General features: G+C 38.4%; 1 protein-coding gene across 2 annotated transcripts in view; it reads left to right on the top strand.

Annotated features, from left to right (window-relative positions):
- Positions 1-22,336, top strand: part of LOC139730740 (speract receptor-like) — a 533,152-nt gene that overhangs the window by 375,736 nt on the left and 135,080 nt on the right. For both annotated transcript variants that reach the window (XM_071641605.1, XM_071641604.1), the window contains 2 exons: positions 9,606-9,758; positions 12,013-12,196. In XM_071641605.1, the coding sequence (XP_071497706.1) occupies positions 9,606-9,758; positions 12,013-12,196 (337 nt within the window). The remainder of the gene's footprint in view (positions 1-9,605; positions 9,759-12,012; positions 12,197-22,336) is intronic.

Genomic DNA, 22,336 nt, shown 5'->3' with positions numbered 1-22,336 from the left:
TAACGTTACAGAGAACTTGTTGACGATCACCTGTAGGTGGTTCTCTTTGTGTGCCATTAGAGCACAATAATCCGCAAACAGAGCTTCGAGAATGAACCTCTCTAGCACCTTTGTCTTCGCTGCAAGGCGTCTCACATCAAACAGCGATCCATCTAATCTGTACCTAATGTAGATGCTAAGCTCAAGGTCACTGACAGCGTGGACTAGGACTTGTGCAAAGAAGAGGTTGAACAACACAGGGGCAAGCACACAACCTTGTTTTACACCATTGTAGATGTCAAATTTTTCGGATGGTTCGCCATTTGACAGAACTTCACCATTCATATTTTCGTGGAACAGTCTAATAAGTGTGGTGAACTTTGCTGGGCAGCCAAGTTTCCTAAGAATTGTCCAGAGTGCTTCCCTGTTGACACTATCAAATGCCTTTGTTAGATCTATGAAGACATCACAGAGGTTCATATTCTGTTCAATGCATTTTTCCTGACCCTGTCTCATAACAAAGACCATGTCGACTATATTACGACTGCATCGAAAACCACATTGTGTGTCAGGGAGGTTTCTCTCTGCGACTGTGGAGGTCAGCCGATTCAGAATGACACGTTCAAGAATTTTTCCAGCAATCGACAGGGGGATGTGCCTCCATAGTTCCCGCAGTCTGCTCTGGAGCCTTTGTTTTTGTATAAGGCAACTATCGTGGCGTCACGGAAGTCAGCTGGCATTTTTTCTTCATCCCAGAAACTGGTGAGAACATTGTGGAATTCCTCAAAGGCCTGGTCGCTGAGTGCCTTGTACACCTCTGCAGGAATACCGTCCTGGCCAGATGCCTTTCCTGGATTCATCTGCTTGATGGCTTTCTTTACTTCGGCTATGGATGCGGGGACATCAAGATCCTCTTTCATTGTTTGCAGTGGGACCTGGTAAAGCGTAGCTTGCTCAACTGCAGATGAGTGATTCAAGAGTTGACTGAAATGCTCTTTCCATCTCTCATTTATGCCAGTCCTGTCCCTGATCAAGGTGGTTCCGTCTGCTAACAGAAATGGACAGGAGCCTGATTTTGCAGGGCCAAAGACTGTTTTGATGGAGCTCAAAAGAGTAAGAAAATTACAAACTAGTATATAGAGAAATGTGCGGGGAGGGAATGTGGGGGAATATTCCCTCCCACACGAGGGAGATTTTGCATTTTCACACCTTAAATTCAAAGATCTAGTACACTTGGTGACATGTTTGGTGTTTTTTCTATCAAAACGCAAGAAAAATAGATACTTAGGAAGGTGTGCGGGGGAGGGGATGGAACACCTCTTCCAACACGAGGGAGATTTTTGCATTTTCAGACTGAAGAATCAGGGGTCTGGTGCACCCATTGAGTGGTATGTTTGATTTTTCTTTTTTAATGAAAAAGCACGAAAAATGTATACTCAGGGAAATGTTCACGGCGAGGAGGGATATAGCCCCTCCCACACAGGGGGACTGAGTGTAGAGTGGGGGATACTTCCTCCAACAATACTGAGAATTTGAATTCTCAGACCTAAAATCTAGAGACATGGTGCACCCATTTAGTGAAATAATTAATTTTTTGTTTGTAATAGAAACAAGTAACGATTACGTGTATTTTGTTAAATGTACTGGGAGAAGATGATGTGGAAGGGGGATAGGCCCTCTCCAACACGAGGGAGATTTTGCATTTTCAGACCTGAAATTCATTGAAAGAGTGCACACTTTTGGTGAGATATTCGATTTGTTTATCTGTCAAAAATGGGAGAAATATGAGCAGTACATTGAAGGAAACATGTGGGGGAAGTGCTGGAAAGGACACCCCTTCCACACAAGGGAGATTTTTGCATTTTCGTACTTGAAAATCAGAGATTTCGTGTACTCCTTTAGTGCAATGTGCAAAATTTAAAAGATTATATTCAGGGAAATGTGCGTGCGGGGTTTGGGAGAGAAAGTGGGAGGAGGATAACCCTCTTACACACGAGGTAGATTTATTACATATGATGCACATTTTTGGTGAAATATTCGATTTTTGTTTCTTTCAACAAGAGAGTACAAAAGAAACTTATGTGTGCTTCCAGGGGGAGAGTGTGGAAGGGGAGACAGCCCCTTTCCTCACGAGGGAGATTTTGCATTTTCCGGCTAGAAATGCAACGATATGTGACCCTGCACTTCAAAACAAACAAAAAGTCGCCAGACACGAATTTTTAGTTAAGACCATATTCTGAAAGAGCAGACTTTAAGCTTTAAAATGATGTATAACTCAAATCAAATGGACTCTCCTAACCTATCCAAATATTGGAAAGAAAGCACAAACTCAGGAAAAGTGTGAACTGAGAAAAGAGGCTCTGAAGTACAGTGTCTATTCAAGCGCTTAATCTTTACCAAACCGTGCTGGCTGTGCGTTGAATGGGACAAAAACAGGAAGTAAACCACCAGAGTAACAACAATGAAGGGATTATCAGATTAAACTGAAATCAAGCATGCCTCATTAACACATTCTGTCCATAATTAATGCCAACTTTCAAAGCAGTAGCACTATCCTTTCAAAAATTATTAGAGTTGAAAGTGAAGAGTGTGGACAAGGTTTTTCAGAAATGAAAAAGCGATTCTAAAGACCGGCACACCTAATCACACTATTCTATCAAAAATGTTCGATTATAAACTGCTAAAAAAACACACTTTCCTGCCCGTTTTATGATACCAAATTTTAGCATAATGTAGAAGAAGACCCGGTCTTTCAGAAGATATGAAGAAGTCAAGTTCGGCTAGGTTGACCCATTTCACTTATTTTCAGTCCTCACGCAAAATCAGTGTGTGCGACTTTATGTTCGTTTTGAGGTGCACGGTCACATATGATACACACTTTTGACGAAATGTGAAATTTTTTTTCTATTAAAAAATAAGGAAAATAAAGACTAGTATTTAGGGCAATGTGAGGAGGAGGTTGTGAGAGGGGTATTACTCCCTCCCACACGAGGGATTTTTTTTCTTGTTATTCAAAGATCTGGCATACATTTTTGGTGTTACGTTTGGAAAGTCGTCAATCCTCAAGGATTTGATAGTCCGTAATGTGGGTATTCCCCAACTCCTCAAAACTTTGGCATCATTGAAAACGGAAATGACAACATATATACACATTTTGACGGCAAATTGTGGACATTGTCGATCAAAAGTGTACTAAATCTATAGGGAACCCAGCTTCGGAAGGGTTAATTGGAAGGGGATATCATCGTCCCATATGAGGGAACTTTGGCATTTTCTAAGTGAAAGATCTGGTGCACACTAAAGATGAAATATTAGGAAACTTGTTCATCTCAAAAGTGTACAGACAGGGGCGTCGATCCGTTTTTTACGATGGGCGCAGGGGGCAAAACTGTGAGCGGGAAGAAATGTGGGAAGGAGCGGAGCGACCGAACGGGGGAAGGGTGTGGGGAGGGTATCGCCTGTCCACACGAGGGAAATTTTGTATTTTCAGGCCTGAAATTCATCAATCTGGCACACACTTGTAAAATTTTTGATTTTTTTTTTTCTTTCAAAAAGTAAGAAGAATAAAAAGGCCCCTATTCACAGACATGTGATGATCAAATGGCAGTATCTCGGCTCTTGTTCCGAGTGTGTGACATCACTGTGTAGGCCTACTATAAGAGTATTGAAGTTGACGGGGACGGGGAGGGTGTGGGAAAGGGTAGCCCCTCCTACACCACGGAGCTTTTGCATTTTAATAAATGAAATAAAACGATCTAATGCACACTTTTGAGGAATATTTGTCAACCCGCAAAGAATACCAAGTCTAAAATCTATGGATAGGAACCGAGATGACTTTTGATTTTATTTTGATTGAAGTGACATATCTGTTGCGCACGTTCTGATGAAATATTCTGAAATTTGTTAGTCTCCCAAGTGTGCTCAGTGTATAGAAGGGGACCTAACGGGGGAGGTATTGGAAAGGGTATCCCCTCTCGCACGAGATTATGCTTTTTCAGAATAGAAATCCAACGATCTGGTGCAGATTATGGGTAAGATATTTGGACAGTTTTTTTATCCAAAAAAGGCAGGAAAATTTGCCTTATTTCGGAAATCATTGGGGAACAAAGTGACATGTTTGCTCTTCTTCATGTCTTTGCCCTCCAGAATCGACAGAATTGCATATGCAGAATTCACATGCAAATATCTCGTATACGTTTTTGACGGAATTTAGGAAAATTATCAATTCCACGCTTTAAGTCGATATATTATCTTTGCGAGCGAGCACTTGAAAAAAAAGTATAAAAAATCCTGAAAGATAGCATACTGTTAAGCTATGTTTAGCGTATGAACGTCATAAATATGCCAAATTTATTACAATCATACTTTTTTCTTCTTTAATTTTTTTCCTCAAATTTCATGGGAGATAATTGTACATGCCATCCCCCTCCTCCAAGAGCTGGATGATGTATCCCCCATCCCCCACCCCCCCCCCGGAATTACGCGCATGGATCACAGTGTCAGCCAACACTATAGCTCTTGGGAGACTTTTTATTGGGCAATAATTGTTAGCTACAAGGCTTCATCAAGATTCTGATTGCGAAGATTGGTCAAAAGAAGAATAAAACTGGGAAAGGACTCAATGCAAAGACCTCCTCTAGGAGTCGACGACCCAGTCCCTTTAACTTCAGCGTTTTAAAGTGGATTGAAACTTATTTAGATATGGATGTCAATTTAGTGAATGCAGCAATGTTAGTAGAACACATCAATGAAAGTTTAAGGAAAATCCGACAATAGGTTCACAAGTTATGAATTTTTTAAAGTTTCGGTGCCGCTACTGCTGGATAAGAAGACTACGACATTTTGTGACGTCACGTATAAAAAACGATGCAAACGAATTCCACAAAATCTATTTTTTCATGATAAATACCCATTCCTTCGAATTTTTATTGACTTATGCTCAACGAAAAATTTATTCCTCCTCCCCCTTTTCTAAATAAGGTAAACGATGTGCTCTTTTTAAATGCCAGACAAGTGAAAATATGTTGATTTTTTGAATATTTTCTTTTTCCATAGTGACATAACAAACTATTGTAGACTTCTCATCCAGCGATAGCAGCACCAAAACTGTAAAGATTCATAACTTTCAACTGATCGATCGATTTTCCTCAAACGTATTTTACTTATGTGTTCTACTAATTATTGCTGCATTTACTCAGTCCACGTGTCCATTTGGATCTCTTTAAGTGCCAGCAGAATTTCCTGTGCAACCACCTCAAGTGCCAGTTGACTATCGTACTTATGCACTTCTACGCCTATGGCTTCTGAGTATTCAGCAACGGGGGATACTCAGTTCCCAATTACCCTCATGCTGCTGCTGTTGAGACCCAGGGCTCCCTTGATATTATTGGGAAGTACAGTTGAGTTACAAACTATAATAAAAAGAAAGATAAGACAAAAGTATCTGCTTATGATACAAGTATTGTAGTTTTGAATTGTGGTGCTAAGCTTCTTTCTAAAGACTAACGATCTAAAGACTTCAGAGATACACGGAATTGGCATTTCACTTCTAGTATTTTGGCACCAAAGTCATATTTTCTTTACATTGCCTTATGGCCAAGCAGGATTTAGATCGCTGACAACTGCAGAGCTTGTTTTGCTTGAGCAAGCAATCACACAACACAGGGCAGGGAGTTGATGCATGGCTCGTCAGGAGGTGTACTGTTTTGGAGAGTCCGTTTGACCCGCTTCCATGTACGATTTCCAATTTTAGCGCAAAATCATCCCAGTATCTGGTCTGAGTCTGATCACCATCCAATTACTCTGATTACTGATCAGTCGGACTGGTGTCCTGCGATTGAGGAAGTGTTGGATCAGTGTCAGGTCACCCTCGAATTACCCTCCAATCGCAATCAGATGAACAGATGACAGATATCAGGGCTACCAACCTTCCATCCAATTACCCCAATCAACGTTAGATCTTTATTGGATTATCCAGAAAAACAGGCCATTGTCAGCTCTAAGATCTGTATTATCTACGACTGACGATAGTCAGGTTCTGCTATGAGATACACTGTAAATAATTCCCTATAAACACGTCGTGAGTTTACTGAACAAAAAAAATGCAGCTCTTATGCTATTTATTTTTTCCAACGAAAATCCAGTAACAAAAAATATATATATTTACAATACTTTCCTACAAAAAACCCTAATACAATTTCATTCCTATTTACACAAAAAATTATAGAAACGTTCAGGAGCAAATCAATGAGATAATTATACTCATAATTCCTAGACACTCTAAACAAAATCCTAGACCCGGGTTTAATCAAATATACCTGTGGTTCAATACTCTATCCTATGCGCACGTGTGATTTCAATTTATACTGTCCGACGAGGATGGGGGTGAAGCGGGTGATGAAATAGTCCGTAAGGTAATGCAGAGGTTGCCAAGATAATCGGGATGTCGCCGAGTTAACGAGGATGTCGTCCGGCTGGCGGGACTGTTGTCGTGTCGACAGGAATGCCCCCATGTGCAACCGGAGGGCTTACCGAGTTCACGGGAATTCTGTCCAGCTAGCGGGAATTGCCCTAACGCTAACCGAGATGCCGTTGAGATAATGGTGATGCCGTCGAGTGGAGTAGCGATGCCGTCGAGATAATGGTGATGCCGTCGAGATAATGGTAATACCGTCGAGCCCAGCTCGTCGGTGTCGATCTATATGGGAATATTATAACCACCTCTCATATGACATTACTTATTCACAGGGTAGTAGCAATCATGAACCGCAGTTCAATATTTCCCTACACCTAACCAATAATGCTCCTGTATAATACCATAATTAATTCTTACACCATCACCGAGACCTACATATACCTACTAGAGCTACTAGAGAAATAAACCACCGCCATATATATAATCATATACTCACTTAAAATATGAACATTACAGGTCATCTCGTATATAAACTATATCACAACAGCAACAAAACCAACTACAACTGTATTCTCTTAACATATATCCGTTTCTCATTTAAATCCTTCAGCAACCAAATTTACATTCTAACTTATCATTTACCAAAATTCTAACTTCATTCACTTTAACTATGAACAACAGAGCCTGGATTATATTTTCCTGATACAACCATAGAAAAACAAAATACACTGTATCCACAACTATCGCTGTAAATTTAAACATTTCACATATAACATTCCCCTGCTGACTTGGCCTGCCTTCCTGCCAAACTACAACAAAATCCTATTTTACCATTATACAACATATCCACTCTTACATACATCATAATCTATACTCTAGCATAATTAATTCACATATTATAGTGAACCAGCGAACATAACATAAATCTCTATATGCAAAAAATATAACAATAATGACAAATTCAGAATATTACAAAAACAAACTTATACAGCTACATAACTACTTACGTCTGATTTGGTGTTCAGACCCTGAAGTAATGGTGAGGAGGAGACTTCAGCTGTTGTCAGTGCCTGCAGCATGTCTTGCGCGTGCCCTGCACTTATGCGTGGGGCTTCTATGCCATGATTCTCCTGCCTGAAATGCAGCGCTGCGTTGCAGGCCGATCAGCAACCTCTCTACTCCTATCACCTGTGAGTTAGAAGAGCATGTCCTGCTCTGACAGATGTTCAGATCCAACTGATTTTTCCCTCCAAATTTACTTTCCTTGTCGCCTCTAATATAACTCCACCCTTTACAGTGCTTAAGCTTTCCCCTTTTTATTACATGTCCCTTTTCTTTCCAACTAATTCTCCCTTTTTCTTTAAACCTATCTATCCCAACTATCTCCCCTTTTTTAATACCTATTCTTTCCTACCAACTCTCCCTTCCTCAGTTAGCTATTCTACCCTGACTCCCCTGAGCCTCCCTCTTTCGTCTACACTGTCCTTTCTCACTGACCACTTCTCTCCACCTGGCTTGCCTGATTCTGAATGTCTATGCTGTTTACTTCTGCTGTCCCCATTTCCCACCTGATGGCTTGCCTGAACAAAAGAATCTTACACATCCCACACTCGCACTCTCAGTCACAGCCATCGTGACAGCCATCTTTATTGGATTATCAAAACAAAAACAAAAAACAGGGTCCCCAAATTCCGTCTGTTAGGTCACATTTAGTCGGAACTCATCGGAAAGTGGGAAATTGCATTTTGGGGATCAGATGAGCCTCCGATGTTCAGTGGAATGGGGCCTTCATCGGTGATCTCGCCTCATCGGATCACGCCCAACACGTCTGACACTGACCTCATAGTCGACCAACACAAATCGGATTCATCGGACTGCGATACGCCACGCTTCAGTGTGTGACCAGAAGACAAAACAACTTTGTTTCCGACGAGTCACTGATGATAAAAGGCTTTGTTGAAGAGGTCATAGCAGTTTGTAAAGCCTCAATAATTAAAAAGCATATTAAAATTGGATATCATTAACAATGAGCACTTCAAAAAGTGAAATGAAAAAGCGTTGACTCTGTGGATTTGTGGTACAATCGAAGACTATTTATGAACACTAATTAAGACAAAATCTATGCGAATTGAATGGGACTTTTAAACATGATAAACATTGACATTTATTTCCGCTTTCACTCATAAACATGACACAAAATAAACACATTGGATTTTGGAAGATAACCGGTAATGATTGACACACAATGACACATAACGCAGATTCAAACGAGACAGTTACAAGTAGAGATTTCCAGTTTTGAAGTAAGTAAATGCAACCTAATAGATACAATGTTTAGGTATATAATGTTGAATATATGACATAATAATTGGGGGGACGAAACTTTAACTACATTATTATGCAATTAAGTAAGTCTTTACTAAGTTTAGTAGGATTAACTTTTTGAAAAACCAATAAGTTTGTATACAATGGGTCCCCCGAGAAAGAGAGAGATGGGGTAGGGAAAATAGTGGTAGACTAAGAGAAACATGATAGAAGAACACAAAAGCAATTAACGAACATACTTAGGAGTACGTGCATGCATTAAAAACACCCAGAGGCAGTACAGTACAAATATATACACGAAATATACATCTAGTTGAATGTTGATGAATGCAAAGAGACTTAACCAAAAAAAAAACACAAACAAAACTCCCACTAGCCTGCATGTGTGCATACGCTCACTTTCTTTTTCTCTTATGAATGCGTACTACCCATTGTGTGTCCATACTAGTGGGGACGGAAAGTGGAAAACAAAAGGAATCCCAGGTTACTAAACCAAACGAAAAGACTACAGTTATGCAATGGTGTGTCTCAGATGCATGTGTCTGGAGATATCTACAACAGAATGACTGTTTTCTGTTTTGTTTCGTTTGTTATGTATTTCACTGAATAATCACAAAGTGCACTCTCACTTCTTTAACTTGTGCGAAGCAAAACAAAGAATCAGGACGATTATTAGGCCTCTTTAACCCACTGAAAATATAATGGTCCATGGAATATAAATTACAATTGTTTTAACGAATGTGTAGAACTTATGGTAAAAAAAAAAGATAACAAGGAATCACAAGATACCATCATCATTCAAATTGGCAATACCCCTGTTGTAACTCTGTTTCGTATCCTCTAACTCTGTTGGTGATTTTCCTCTTGTCTTTTTTATTTAACTCAGAATTGCTTTGGAAAGCTCCGGAGCTTTTGCAAGACGACGACGATAAATGTCCAGAAGGAACTCAAAAGGGCGATATTTATGCTCTCGGTATCATTCTCTATGAGATGGCTACGCGACAGGGTCCTTTTGGCAAATGTGTCCTAGGCCCAAAAGGTTGGTATGTTCATAGACATGGCCTGATTGTTTCCGTTATTCTGCCTAGAAGCAATGCCAAAGTAATCTCAGTCTTTTGAAAAGTATTGTCAGAATCATTGTATTGACGTGACGGTTCTTGTCTCGCCTGCGAAAAACATTGAACCATTTTCGAAATCATCACCGGCAAAATACACTGCACTGCTACCGACACATGTGTAAATCTTTGATAGTGATATTCAGCATTCATGATATTTCAAGTATGTTATACATGCTCAAGGCCAAGACTTTGTCACAAGTAAAGAGAACAAAACGAATAGAGCAAAATGTTTCACATTCAAGCGTAGTACACGGCACGGTATCACTATTATTTTCCATTATTCTTGCATTCTCGAACTTAACAAACTTGTATCTGAGCTGAATTGTATGTAGCTGAAAATAACGAAGGGGGAATGGTTAATGGACTGTTATCTCATTGTCGCTTAAACTTACTCGCAAAGTACTATTTGCGGCTATTTGGTTACTCTACATTTATTGCAATGAACTTATTAAATCTTCAACGAATGTATTGTCCTATAACTATTACTGTTAGATTTACATATTGAAACGACTATAACAAAAAAAAAGTATACAAGGAATACAACCTATGTAGACATTTCTGGGGTAACATTTGTGCATCATTGAATAAATTCGATTTAATGTTCTTCATTGTTCATCATTTCAGGTGGTAGTGTACTTATTTGCTATTTGATATGAATAATCGTTAACAGTATCACTTTACCTCTTAGACCAGGCGTCCACTAGGGCGCGGACAAGACGTGGAAAGCGTTTCCGCACCTTCGTAACACTTCCGCTCCCTCTGCAAACGCTCCTGAAAGAATCCCGCGATGTGAGCAGCTTCGCGAATGAAAGCGGAAGACACCCGGAACGTTTTAGGACAGCGCGGTGCCGATGCGGATCTATGTATGCAAGCGTCCGGATCCGATGCGGACGTTTTGTGATCAAGACATGAATGAATCAACACGTTCCGCGAGCGAAAGAATTTTGAATGTTAGAAAAAAAAATAAATCCATGCAGCATCATACCAGTGAAACGCAAAAAGACCAAAAAGGGAGGCGAGGTCCCCATGCTATAGCCCAACAGCCAAATCTCTCTTCCAATGATGAGGAACAGGCTATCAGCATTTCCCAGTCCCAAATGAAGAAAGCAAAGCAGAAGGCAGTGGATGTTTTGCCAACACTAACTAGGAAAAAGAGGAAGCAGCACCCTCCGCTCCGAGTAAACTTTGTTTTTTGTTTCGTTCTTTTGAGATATCACTCTCATTTGAGGGATTTTTAATAGTTGTCATTACATCGTATATACACAGAACATTGTTTTGTTCGTTTTAAATGTGACCGTCCAACCCCAAACCCACAAAAGTGGAACTAGGTCAAAACCTACATACATATGTCAAAGCACTATGTTCTAAGCTTGGAAAATTATTTAACTTGTTTGAAAATGACCATCCTAACCCATTCAAAAGGGACCAGGACGAGCGCTACCTGAGCATCTCTCACAGCTGGCATTTGAGGCAATAGAGCAAAGGGAATTTCGGCTGGTGTGACCTCCATGACGGCTAGCAGTCAAATGAGAAAAATCGAAAGTCGGCTCCCAATTTATAACCTTGCCCTATTTTCTTATACAGTGTACTGTCCGCATATCTAACTTATATCCTAATTGTCCTAGTTCATGATTTTGCCACTCGGGTGTAATCCTAGATGATTGTGTCCGCGCTGTCCGGCTACGATTAGCATATTCCGGAGTGATTCCTAGGACACTCCTAGGAATGTCTGCAGTCAGTCCGTAGACTAAGAATGTCCCAGGACAAGCCGATTCGCACACTTTCTCCGCGTCTGACGCGGACAACATGCCGAAATGACAGAATTTGCTTCCGCAACCCTTCCTAGGCTTGTCCGCGCCCTGGTGGACATCAGCCCTAGAATATGAAAGGAGCCCATTAACCAAGGTAAACGCAATTGTTTGAAAGTAGCATTGGAATTCACGTGTGGTCAAGCGTGCAGCAGATCAGGTATTTTTGAACCGTAGGTCAATAACCAAAAGCATGGTTCTGTAAACTGAAATGTTCCAAATTGCTCAGCACTGGAGGAGATACCCAATTTACAATGGATCCGTCTATTTTTTTCAAGCGAAGCTTTGATTTAGTAGCATATTGACCGCTATAATGTAAATGAGGTTGGTATTGTTATCATTTTGTGGGTTTTTTTTATTTCGGTAGAAATAATAGAGAAGATAAAGAATCCACTGACACCAAGTAACCCGTTTCGGCCACAAGTAATGGACATCGAGGACTGTCCAGCCTGTATGCTGACCACCATGCAAGAGTGTTGGAGGGAAATGCCAGAGGAACGACCAGATATTAAGGCAGTCACTTCCAAACTCAAGCCACTGCAGAAAGGGATGTGAGTCTGATATATTACAAGAAACATCATCGTTTGAAATGAACAGAAGATTCAGAAACCCCGTTGCTAAAACATTTTCACGCACTTAAAGAAATCACCCCCTCCCCCTTTACGGACATTTGTGTTAGTGGGTTGATAAAACGGGTCTAGGGCAATTACCCCCTAGGCAATTACCCCGGATCCTTCCCCTGGCCCCAAATCCTAACCCTAACCCTAACCCAAACTCTAACCCTACCCCTTATCTTTACTCTAACCTTACCACTAACCAGTATTTAGCCTGGGGGTAATTTTCCTCGGGGGTAATTGATGTTTAAGCTATCGTCTGTTCCTAACTTGTCATCACGAATCAAACACAAATTTACATGAAATACTAGATATTCCATTTTATTAGTGAAGTCATAATAAATGCCTATGATGGAGGGGGAATATAATTAACACCTACACTGGCGATTTGCATAAATAGTCGAGACAAACCTGCAGATTTTGGTAAGATAGAAACCATAGAATACCAATTTAAGCAAATAGCGATCGTATTAAATGCTTGATTCCATTTCGAATTCCACAGAGCCCCAACTAGCAGCACGTGTTCATTAGCTTATCATGATTACTAGTATCATTATCACAATCGTTTGTAGTATTTGTAGTAGTCGTAGTACTCCTACTGCCTCATTTTTGCGCATTTTGTTGGGGCGCTGTGGCATAATGAATAAGACTCCCGACTTCCAATCAGAGGACCCGAGTTCGAGTCCCACCGAGTGCTTACGTCCTTGGACAAGATGTTTTTACCCACCAGGTCCCTCTCGACCCAGGTGTATAAATGGGTACCTGGCAACGCTGGGGTAATAATAATGGCAGGGCCCTCTGGTAGAGCAGTGGCAACACTGAAGAGGCTACCCTGGATAAATAAGACCTTATTCTTATTATTGTTATTATAACCACCATCCATTTGAAACGGGTGCTATATCCATCTTTTGGCGGATGCAATGTATATAACAGGAACAGGTTCAGTCTTATTTCTAATCATTAAAACGTCTATAAGACAACAAGTTTAAAACTACTTAAGTACTTGAATGAGACCGGGAACTAGGAAAATAGGCAACCTGTTTTACTTCACCATTACTACAACAAAGCTGACGTTGTATGTAATAGCATTTGCTCACAAGTCATATGGTATGACAGGAAGCACATGAATTGTGCGTTGCATACCTTCTTATGCTGGAAAATTGAAATTTGTTCCAATATCATTGAATCAAAGTTACAAAATACGGCTTGTGAACTTCAAAAAGTGACCATTTTGCCTTCAAGGCGTGCTCACTGAAGCATGACCCGACGATATACACTGAATTCCTCATGATAGGTAGCTTGGAAGTGCAGCTATTTTCCCCGTGTTTAGATTTCCTCGAATGTTCCTGATTCAGAAATTACAGCGATTTGTTTTTGGGGGAACTTACTTTTTGTTTAGTGTTTATTTTAAAGCACTAATGCTCGGCTTTTGTTTCATCTGCATAATGGTAAATTATGCCTTTAAGCAGTTCGCAACTTATAACAATGAGTTCAATGACTTCAAAGCATTAGTGAAACGCCATAGCCGAACAATTGTGTGCATTTTGTGATAAAAGCACCAAACTTCGTACAAAAGTTTACAATTATATTCCAAATAATTCAGATATTGGGCCATCGTAAATTGCCCCCTCAATGGCCAGGGCAGTCATTTTCCAAACTTGCCGCAATAGATGCAGTTCTTTTAGAGTCAAAATTTGCTAATTCCAGAAGAAAAAGTCGATAACATTTTGCACACATTGTGACACAAGTGGAAAATTTAAATCAAAACAAATTTAGATATTGGGAAATCGTAAATTCTGCTCTCGACGGCCATGATAGCCATTATTCTAAAATGACCGCCGTAGATGCCATTCTTTTATTAACAGTTTGGAAATTCCAGAAAGAAAACTCAGATTTTGGACACAGATGGAAAATTACATTCAAAATAACTGAAGATAATAGGCCATGGTAGATTGTGCCCTAAAATGTCATAGCCCCGTTTTTCAAAATGGCCGCGAAAGATCCCTCATTTGGGGGTGGAAATTAGTTGATTTCAGACGGAAAAGTCAGTAAGATTCTGTACTTAATTCAAAACTTTTGTTCAACATAAATTCACATATCAGTGTAATGAATTGCGTCCCCAACGCCCATGGTTGACATTGATGCCGCTTATTGTATAGTAAAAGTATTGGGTCCCAATAGAAACATATCAAATACAATCGATATAATAATAGATATTTTTGCTAAATAAAAGGCTATTTTACATATGTATGTCTTCTAAAAGTATACAAGTTATATTTTATAACAGCTCTTCTTCATATAGTCCCATGCGTTGAATTATATGATGTTTGTGGGAAACTTAATACACCGCCATTGTCTCTAAATATTCTTTACTCTTTCATTAGAAATTTTGCAAGTATACCAATTAAGCATACATTACCTCGCTGGATTTCCATTCTTAATGTGCAAAAGTTCCCGGTTTCGGAGGGGGATAACACTCCCTCCCCCTCAACCTCCCCCTTTGCTTCACCTCCATGGACTTAGTTAAAAGATGCACACGTTTAACAAGAATTGAGAAAAAGCACGGTCTAGCCATTCACATCGTCACTGCATATTCATTTTTCTTTAAATTTTCCAAATATGCCACCTTAAGTGCACATTTGCATTTCAATTCTAAAAATGCAAACGTTCCGATATGTGGCAGAGAGGATATACTCTCCCCTTTTGGTACACTTCCACGCAGTGATTACCGTGAAGAGGCACACGCGGATCAAGAGTTGAAAGCTCCTGCACGTTTTATAGCCATTAACATCGTTCCAGGATATTAGTTATATTCTTACTTTTTTATTGAAAAATTTTCAAATTTTCCACAAAAAGTGTGTTTCAGATTGTTGAATTTCACTAGAACTGCGAATGTTCCCTAGTGTGGCAGGGGACTCTCTCCCTATCCTCTTCCACCCCCCCCCCCCCCCCGGAAAAAAAAAACAATCCTGCATACAGTCATGTATGTTTACATGAATCTTCGAATGTTGGTGGATTCCGACAAGGGAAGAAGTTAAAATGCCGATGAACTTTCCTGATAAGCAGCACATAATATTATTATGTGCTCTGACAAACTTTCCACAACTTTGCGCCATAACAACAAAAGTCATACTACAGACCGTACATCACCTAAAGATACCGGTCAAGTTCGAATTTTGGTGAAGTTGGACACAGTCCATGGTAAAAAGGTCAATGAACTTACATTAGCCTTTGCCTTTTTTACTTTTGTTGTTCCGCGAATAATTTCTTTTAACACCACATTGCGAATGATATGATGTTCCTTCTGGAATAAGCAAATTTTCAAGACAAAAAAAAAAGAATTGTGTGGTTGCCATTTTGACAAATAACTGTCATAGCCATTGCGGACACACCTTATGAAGGCTCGATATGTATATTTACGAAATTTTGTCTTCTTCTTGCGTTCGCAAATTTTCAAGAGAAAATACTACGGCTACGGCAGCCATTTCGAAAATTGGCTGCCATTACAGTTAAGGATTTTTTTTTCTTGGAAGTTTATTATGGAAAACTATTCAAATTTATCTTTAATTTAATTGTCTACCTGTTAACGAAATAACGTTGGCATCTTTTACTGGAAGTACCATTAAAAGAAAAAAGGCATCAATGGCAGCCATTTTGAAACATAGCTGCCATGGCTGTTGAGGACGCAATTCAACTCTGGCCTTATATCTAAATCTATTTTGAGTATAGTTATCAATTTATAGGCATAATTCTATGGACTTCTCCTTCTGCACATTGACGATTTTTTACATTTAAAAAAAATGGCATCTTTGGCGGTCATTTTAAGAAATGGCTCCCATGAGAGTGCCATTATACAATGACCTCTGATGTTATTTAATTTGGAACATGATTTTCCACGTGTGTATCAATTTTTATTGACTTGTCTTTTTGAAATAAGCAAATTTTTACGAAAATGGAATCAATAGCGCCATTTTAAAACATGGCACCCATTGAGGTTCTGGGTGCATTTTATGATGACGTATATGTAATTCTTCTTGAAAATAATTTTCAACTCGTGTGCAAAATCTCATTAGCGTTTCCTTCTGAAATCAACCAAAATAGCGTCAATGGCGGCCATGTCAGAAAATTGTTGCCAGGGAAGATGACGGTGCAATTTTCAATGACCTATCATCTAATTTTATTTTGAATGTAATTATCCACATGTGTGCATAATCTTACTGACTTTTTCTTATAGCAAATCTTTACCAAAAATGGCATATATGGCGGCCATTTTGAAAAAGTCTGTCATTTCCCTTGAGGGCGCAATTTACGATGTGTCAATATCTAAATTTATTTTTGATGTAATTTTTCACTCGTGGGCAAAATCTTCATGACTTTTCCTTCTGAAATTAGCAAATCTTTACCAAAAATGGCATCAATTGCGGCCATTTTTAAAAATTGCTGCCATGATCGTCGAGTCCCGATATCTACATTTATTTATTTACAAAATGCACAATTGTTTCATTTCTTTCATTTCATTTTATTTCATTTCCGGCCAAAGTATACAATATGACAATTGCATGTAAACAAAGTAAATTACAATGTAACTTTTGCATATCCAAATGAGATTTAAATGCACGTCATTTGTTTACAATGAGACAATAAACATACTTTAGATGAAGAAATACATGGACAAAATGTGACTGAATCATAACAAAGAAAAAGTCGGTAATGGAGGGGACTGCTAAAAAGCCAAGCTTGCAGAATGCAGTCCCCTCGTGACTAGTAAAAATTGTGGTAATAATGAAACGAAACAATTAGACATGTTCCTCGGGAAGCAGCAAATAACAGAAGTACGCACACAAACGCACACACAGACAGAAACAAAGCAGCTCTTTTACATACGCGTGGAAAGAGTAAACAGGAGCTCAAAGGCCAGAAAGGGACAGGAAGAGGACAGAGGAAGGAGCAAAGGAGGAAGAGTTCAAGAGTCAATGCCAAGGCACATGAGACTTTGGTCTTACCGAGAAGTGGACTATATATGAATAATGTATTGTAACGGTTATGAAATAAATTAAACAAAGTTAAAGACGTTAGCAGCAAAGAAATCAATTACCAGCTTTCAAAAATACAAATCCCCAGTGATATAAGAATTCAAATACTAAAAGTTTTCTTTAATTTCAGAGTAAAAGTGTTGAAACTTAGAGATTCTTTTATGCTGCTGTCAAGGGAATTCCAGAATTTAGGGCCAGCGAAAGAGAATATAGACTTTGCAAAAGTCGTCCTAAACAGTGGTAAATGAAATTCATTAGTTTCTCAAGTGGGGTATCAATGTACAGTTTTATTTTGAATAAACATGGAGTCAAACACAAAAGGAAGGATATGATTTATTAGTTTGTACATAAACTGTCCTAAATTCAAACAATACAAGTCCTTGATTTTTTAAATATTATTTTGATGAAACAAGTCATTAGTATGACATCTCCACGATTCTCTACAAATAATACGAAGAGCTTTGCAATAATAATATTCTTTCGAGATATGAAGAATAAGTGTTACCCCAGCCGAGAATGCCATAATTCAGATAAGGTAAAATTGAAGATGAATATAACATAAATAAAACATTTTTGGGAAAATAAAATTTAACTTTATTGATTACGCCGATATTTCTAGAGATTGACGGCAAATTGAATCGATATGCAAATTCCAGGTGAGCTTATCGTCAAGAATCAAACCTAAAAATCTAATGGAGGAAACTTATACGGCTATATTATCAACAACAAAAAATGTTCTGAGGTAATTTTTCCAAAGAATTACTGAAAAACGTACATTTAGTTTTTTGAAGATTAGTTTACAATTTGTTAGCTCTTATCTAGTAAAGTAACTTTTTTTAACTCGATATTCAAAGTATCAATCAAAAACTTGGGATCAGAACTAGAAAAAAACATATTTGAATCACCAGCAAATAATAAAAAGGAAAGAATACTTGATGAAATTTCAATATCATTGATACATTGATATAAAGAACAAATAAAAGTGGACCAAGTAAACTTCCTTGCGGTACACTACAAGTGATATCATGCATAACAGATGTATGACCATTAATATAAACAAATTGTTTGCGATTAGTAAAGTAATCCCTGAAACACTCCAAGGCCATGCCTCGGATAATTTGTAAAGAAGTATTTTGGAGCCAGTGGTATCGAAGGCCTTGGAGAAGTCCAGGAGCACACCTATAGTATGACGAAATTTATCAATGGCTTTAGAGACTTTATCTAGGAAAGTAAGGACTGCATGAGATGTGTTGTGTTCTTGCCGAAAACCAAACTGATTATTAGAAATAATAGTATGCTTAATAAGAAAATCCAAAGTCTAAAGTAAACAACTTTTTCAAGTAATTTAGAAATAGTGGATAACAAAGATATGTGGATAACAAAGATATATGTCTATAACAGACGTCTTCTCTATCCCCTTTCTTAAAAATTTGAATAACCTTAGATACTTTCATGGCCTCGGGGACAATACCATTACTTAGAGACAAATTAAACACATGAACCAAAGGATCAACAATAAAATTTAAAGTGTTTTTAAAAGAACATTATCAATATTATCATAACCAGCACTTTTTTTACTCTTTAAATTCCGAACTATATCAATTCGTTCCTGTGAGTGGGAGCAAAAAAACAGGAGCTGGAATAAGGAGTTTGTAAAAAATCAACAACAAATAACTTTTGGGACTTAGGAATCTTTTAAGCAAGATTATTTCCTATTTGTGAGAAATATTGATTAAAGACATCAGCTATAGACCTTGTATCAGCAATTGTAAGATCATTATGTTTAATTGTAGTAATACGGGATGTTTCTTTGTTTCTATTAATGGCTGAATCAATAACTTTCCAAGTATTTTGGATATCATGTTTAAAATATGTCTGATCACTGATATATTTTCGCTTTGCATAACGCAAAATTTGAGTAAGAACATTTTTATATGAAATATATTTATGATGAGATTCCTCAGTACGTTTAATTTTATCAGCATAAAACACATAATTTTTTCGGTTAATTGATCGCAACAAGGACGTCGATATCCACGGGAGTCTAGGGGATCTTTTATAATTACTACATTTTTCTTAACTAAAAGAAGATGCTTATCCATGGGATTTCAATTTTCTCATGAATAAATCGAAGCATAATTAGGGTCCTCTGCATTATATACCTCAGACCTATCCACTTCATTAAATCATCTTGCAACCAAGCTACATTATCGGGTGTAACTTTTCGAAAATACACTACAGAAGAACTCAAATTACGTTTGCGATTAAAAGGAATATGGGTAAATATGCGGTAATGGTATGACAAATCCGATAAAAATTCCAGATTTTAACTGTGAAATATTCAGAACTAGGATATTGTTCATTGTTATCTTCACCAAGGTTTGCACTTTTACTTTGAGAATTAAAATCATAGTTTGCACAGAACCTTTTACTGTAGGGTTCGTTTGTTGCATGAGTTACTGAGCCATGATTAAACATATCAAAAAAAAAATCATCATTGTTTAGAGAGTGATAAGGAAAATTCACAACCTGTGTCATACTATCCATCATAAAATGGTATTACAACATTCGTTGACGGTATGAACAAGAGTGCATTAAAGAGTACGAGGCAAAGACCCAGAGAGAAGTGCAGAAGAAGAAGGGGCAGAAATGTAAGTATACGGAATGCAAGAGAGCGGCGCATTGACATTTTGAACTCACAAGACAACATAACTAGACAGACATACGAGAAAAATAAACGAAACAAGGAATACATTTAACACTTTCGTAGGAGTAGAAGCTATGAATATAAAATACACACGCGACATTCAAGGAACCGCCGTCACTCGTTACAATTGATGAATGTCTGGAGGGTACTGATGCAGTGGAAAAGACTGGAATGTAATGTAAGTACTGTGATACAATAATCAGATCTGCTACTTTAAATATTCCGTGTTTCAAAACCACGATGTCTCCATGTTGTGCTTTGTGTCAAAATCAAAATTCAAAAAACTATCTTTTAATGATTATATAAGTTATCATATAGACTTCATTATTGGACAATCTTTCAGTTTGGTTTGTAATGTCCAACAGCAACATCTAAGACAACGACTCTTACATAGAAAAGCGGTATACATACGAGTACAATATCATAACATACGGGTTGACTTTAGCTTAGGCGGTGGGTGTCAAACAATGCGTTCCAACTGTTCATAACCTTCATTAGGCATTTAGTTAGAGAGGGTGGAAAAAACAAGGAGCCCAGTTGGTTACCTGCATACCGCCTCAAACTATCTGGGACCATAGCAATTAACTAAGTGTTGTATTTTAACTGCGGAGCAATATTGGAATGTGGGTACAAAAGAAAAACGACGCAACTGCCTCTACGTACCTCTTTGTATACGTGTACATATTCGTAAATAAAGATACCGTAGCTGAAACTACAGACAGCTATCTTGCTATAAGTATTCAATGTCATGCCTTATATAGGAAAAAAACAATATACATGTACAATGTCATATCATGCGAGTTGGCTTCAGCTTAGACGATGGGTGTCAAACAGTGCATTCCAACTGTTCGTGACATTCATTAGGCATTTAGTTACAGAGGGTGGAAAAAACAAGGAGCCCAGTTGGTTACCTGCATACCGCCTCAAACTATCTGGGACCATAGAAATTAACTAAGTGTTGTATACTAACTGCGGAGCAATATTGGAATGTGGGTACAAAAGAAAAACGACGCAACTGCCTCTACGTACCTCTTTGTATACGTGTACACATCCATAAATAAAGGTACCGTAGCTGAAACTACAGACAGCCATCTGTATTCAACGTCATGCCTTATATAGAAAAGCAATATACATGTACAATACCATAGCATACGAGTTGGCTTTAGCTTAGACGATGCGTGTCAAACAATGCGTTCCAACTGTTCGTGACATTCATTAGGCATTTAGTTTGACTATGCCGCTTCACTATTTCAGAGGGACTGTGCGCTTAAGTTTGCTTGTCACGACGTGTGGACTGACAGACGTTCTCCTCCATTGGGCGCTGTGTGGGTCATTTGACTGAAATTAGTTAATTGGGGTAACAAGGGGATCGCACACGACGGCGCTGACTCCCGACATAGCCACTTTATAACGGCAAAACATTATGGTGTTATTCCTAGCTTGCTCAGAGCGAAAAATACCCACAGATAGTGGTAAATGAACTAAGTGTAATATTCTGTTTGTCAGAATTATGGTTGTGACCAGCAGTAATTTGGTTCGCTGGTCATAGCGGTATTCTTTGTACGCAATATATTCAATGCTCATTACACATTGCTAGTAATTTACCAGAATTGATACGGTTAAATGCAAGAAATACCTATAGCTTGTGTTATTACATCCCAATGCAGTCTACTTTATTCTAATTCTCTTTTGGATGAACTCGGAAAACATTCCTCTAGCGCAAGGGAGACTCAGAGAAGCATGCGATTTCTTCAGCACCATCCTAACAGGGGCCCGTCATCGTTTAACCAGTCGTCGAGGCAGCACAACAGCAAGAAAGTGAAATCAGTCCAATAAGTTAATTTAAAATCATTAAAGCCAACAAAGCCACTGAGCCAACGATAACTTACGACTTTTTATTTGTATTTTATGTTTAAATGCCAAATAAATGATGAAATAGTAATCATCATCACCATCATCATTTTTGTTATAACTTGAAGTGAATGTTAAACGCATGGACGATTAAAACGTTGATTTTATGCTTCATATTGTTTTCCCGTTTCGTTCTTATGTGAATTAATGTGTGAAAATAGTTCTCAAATATTGTTTAAATTGTTCAATTTCCGTTCTAAGAAAGGGAATTGAGACCAATATTGTGACCCGCGACAACGGTTTCAGGCAAAAGTCGCAAGAACAAATTCCCTCTTAGGCGGGGTACGAAGATTTTGACCATTATTTTTGCCGATTTTGGTTTTTTGCAGAAGTAGAATCTTTGATATGTTTTCTACATCTACCCTAAATTTCATAGAATGAGACTAAGTTTTCCTATCGAAAATGGAATTTTAAACACCCTATGTT

This window comes from Diadema antillarum, unplaced genomic scaffold (genome assembly GCF_040938485.1).
Source record: "Diadema antillarum isolate AM-2024a unplaced genomic scaffold, OU_Dant_1.0 seq00000331_RagTag, whole genome shotgun sequence".
NCBI classification, from domain to species: domain Eukaryota; kingdom Metazoa; phylum Echinodermata; class Echinoidea; order Diadematoida; family Diadematidae; genus Diadema; species Diadema antillarum.
The sequence above is the reverse complement of the archived record's forward strand: the minus strand, read 5'-3'. Positions and strand labels throughout refer to the sequence as shown.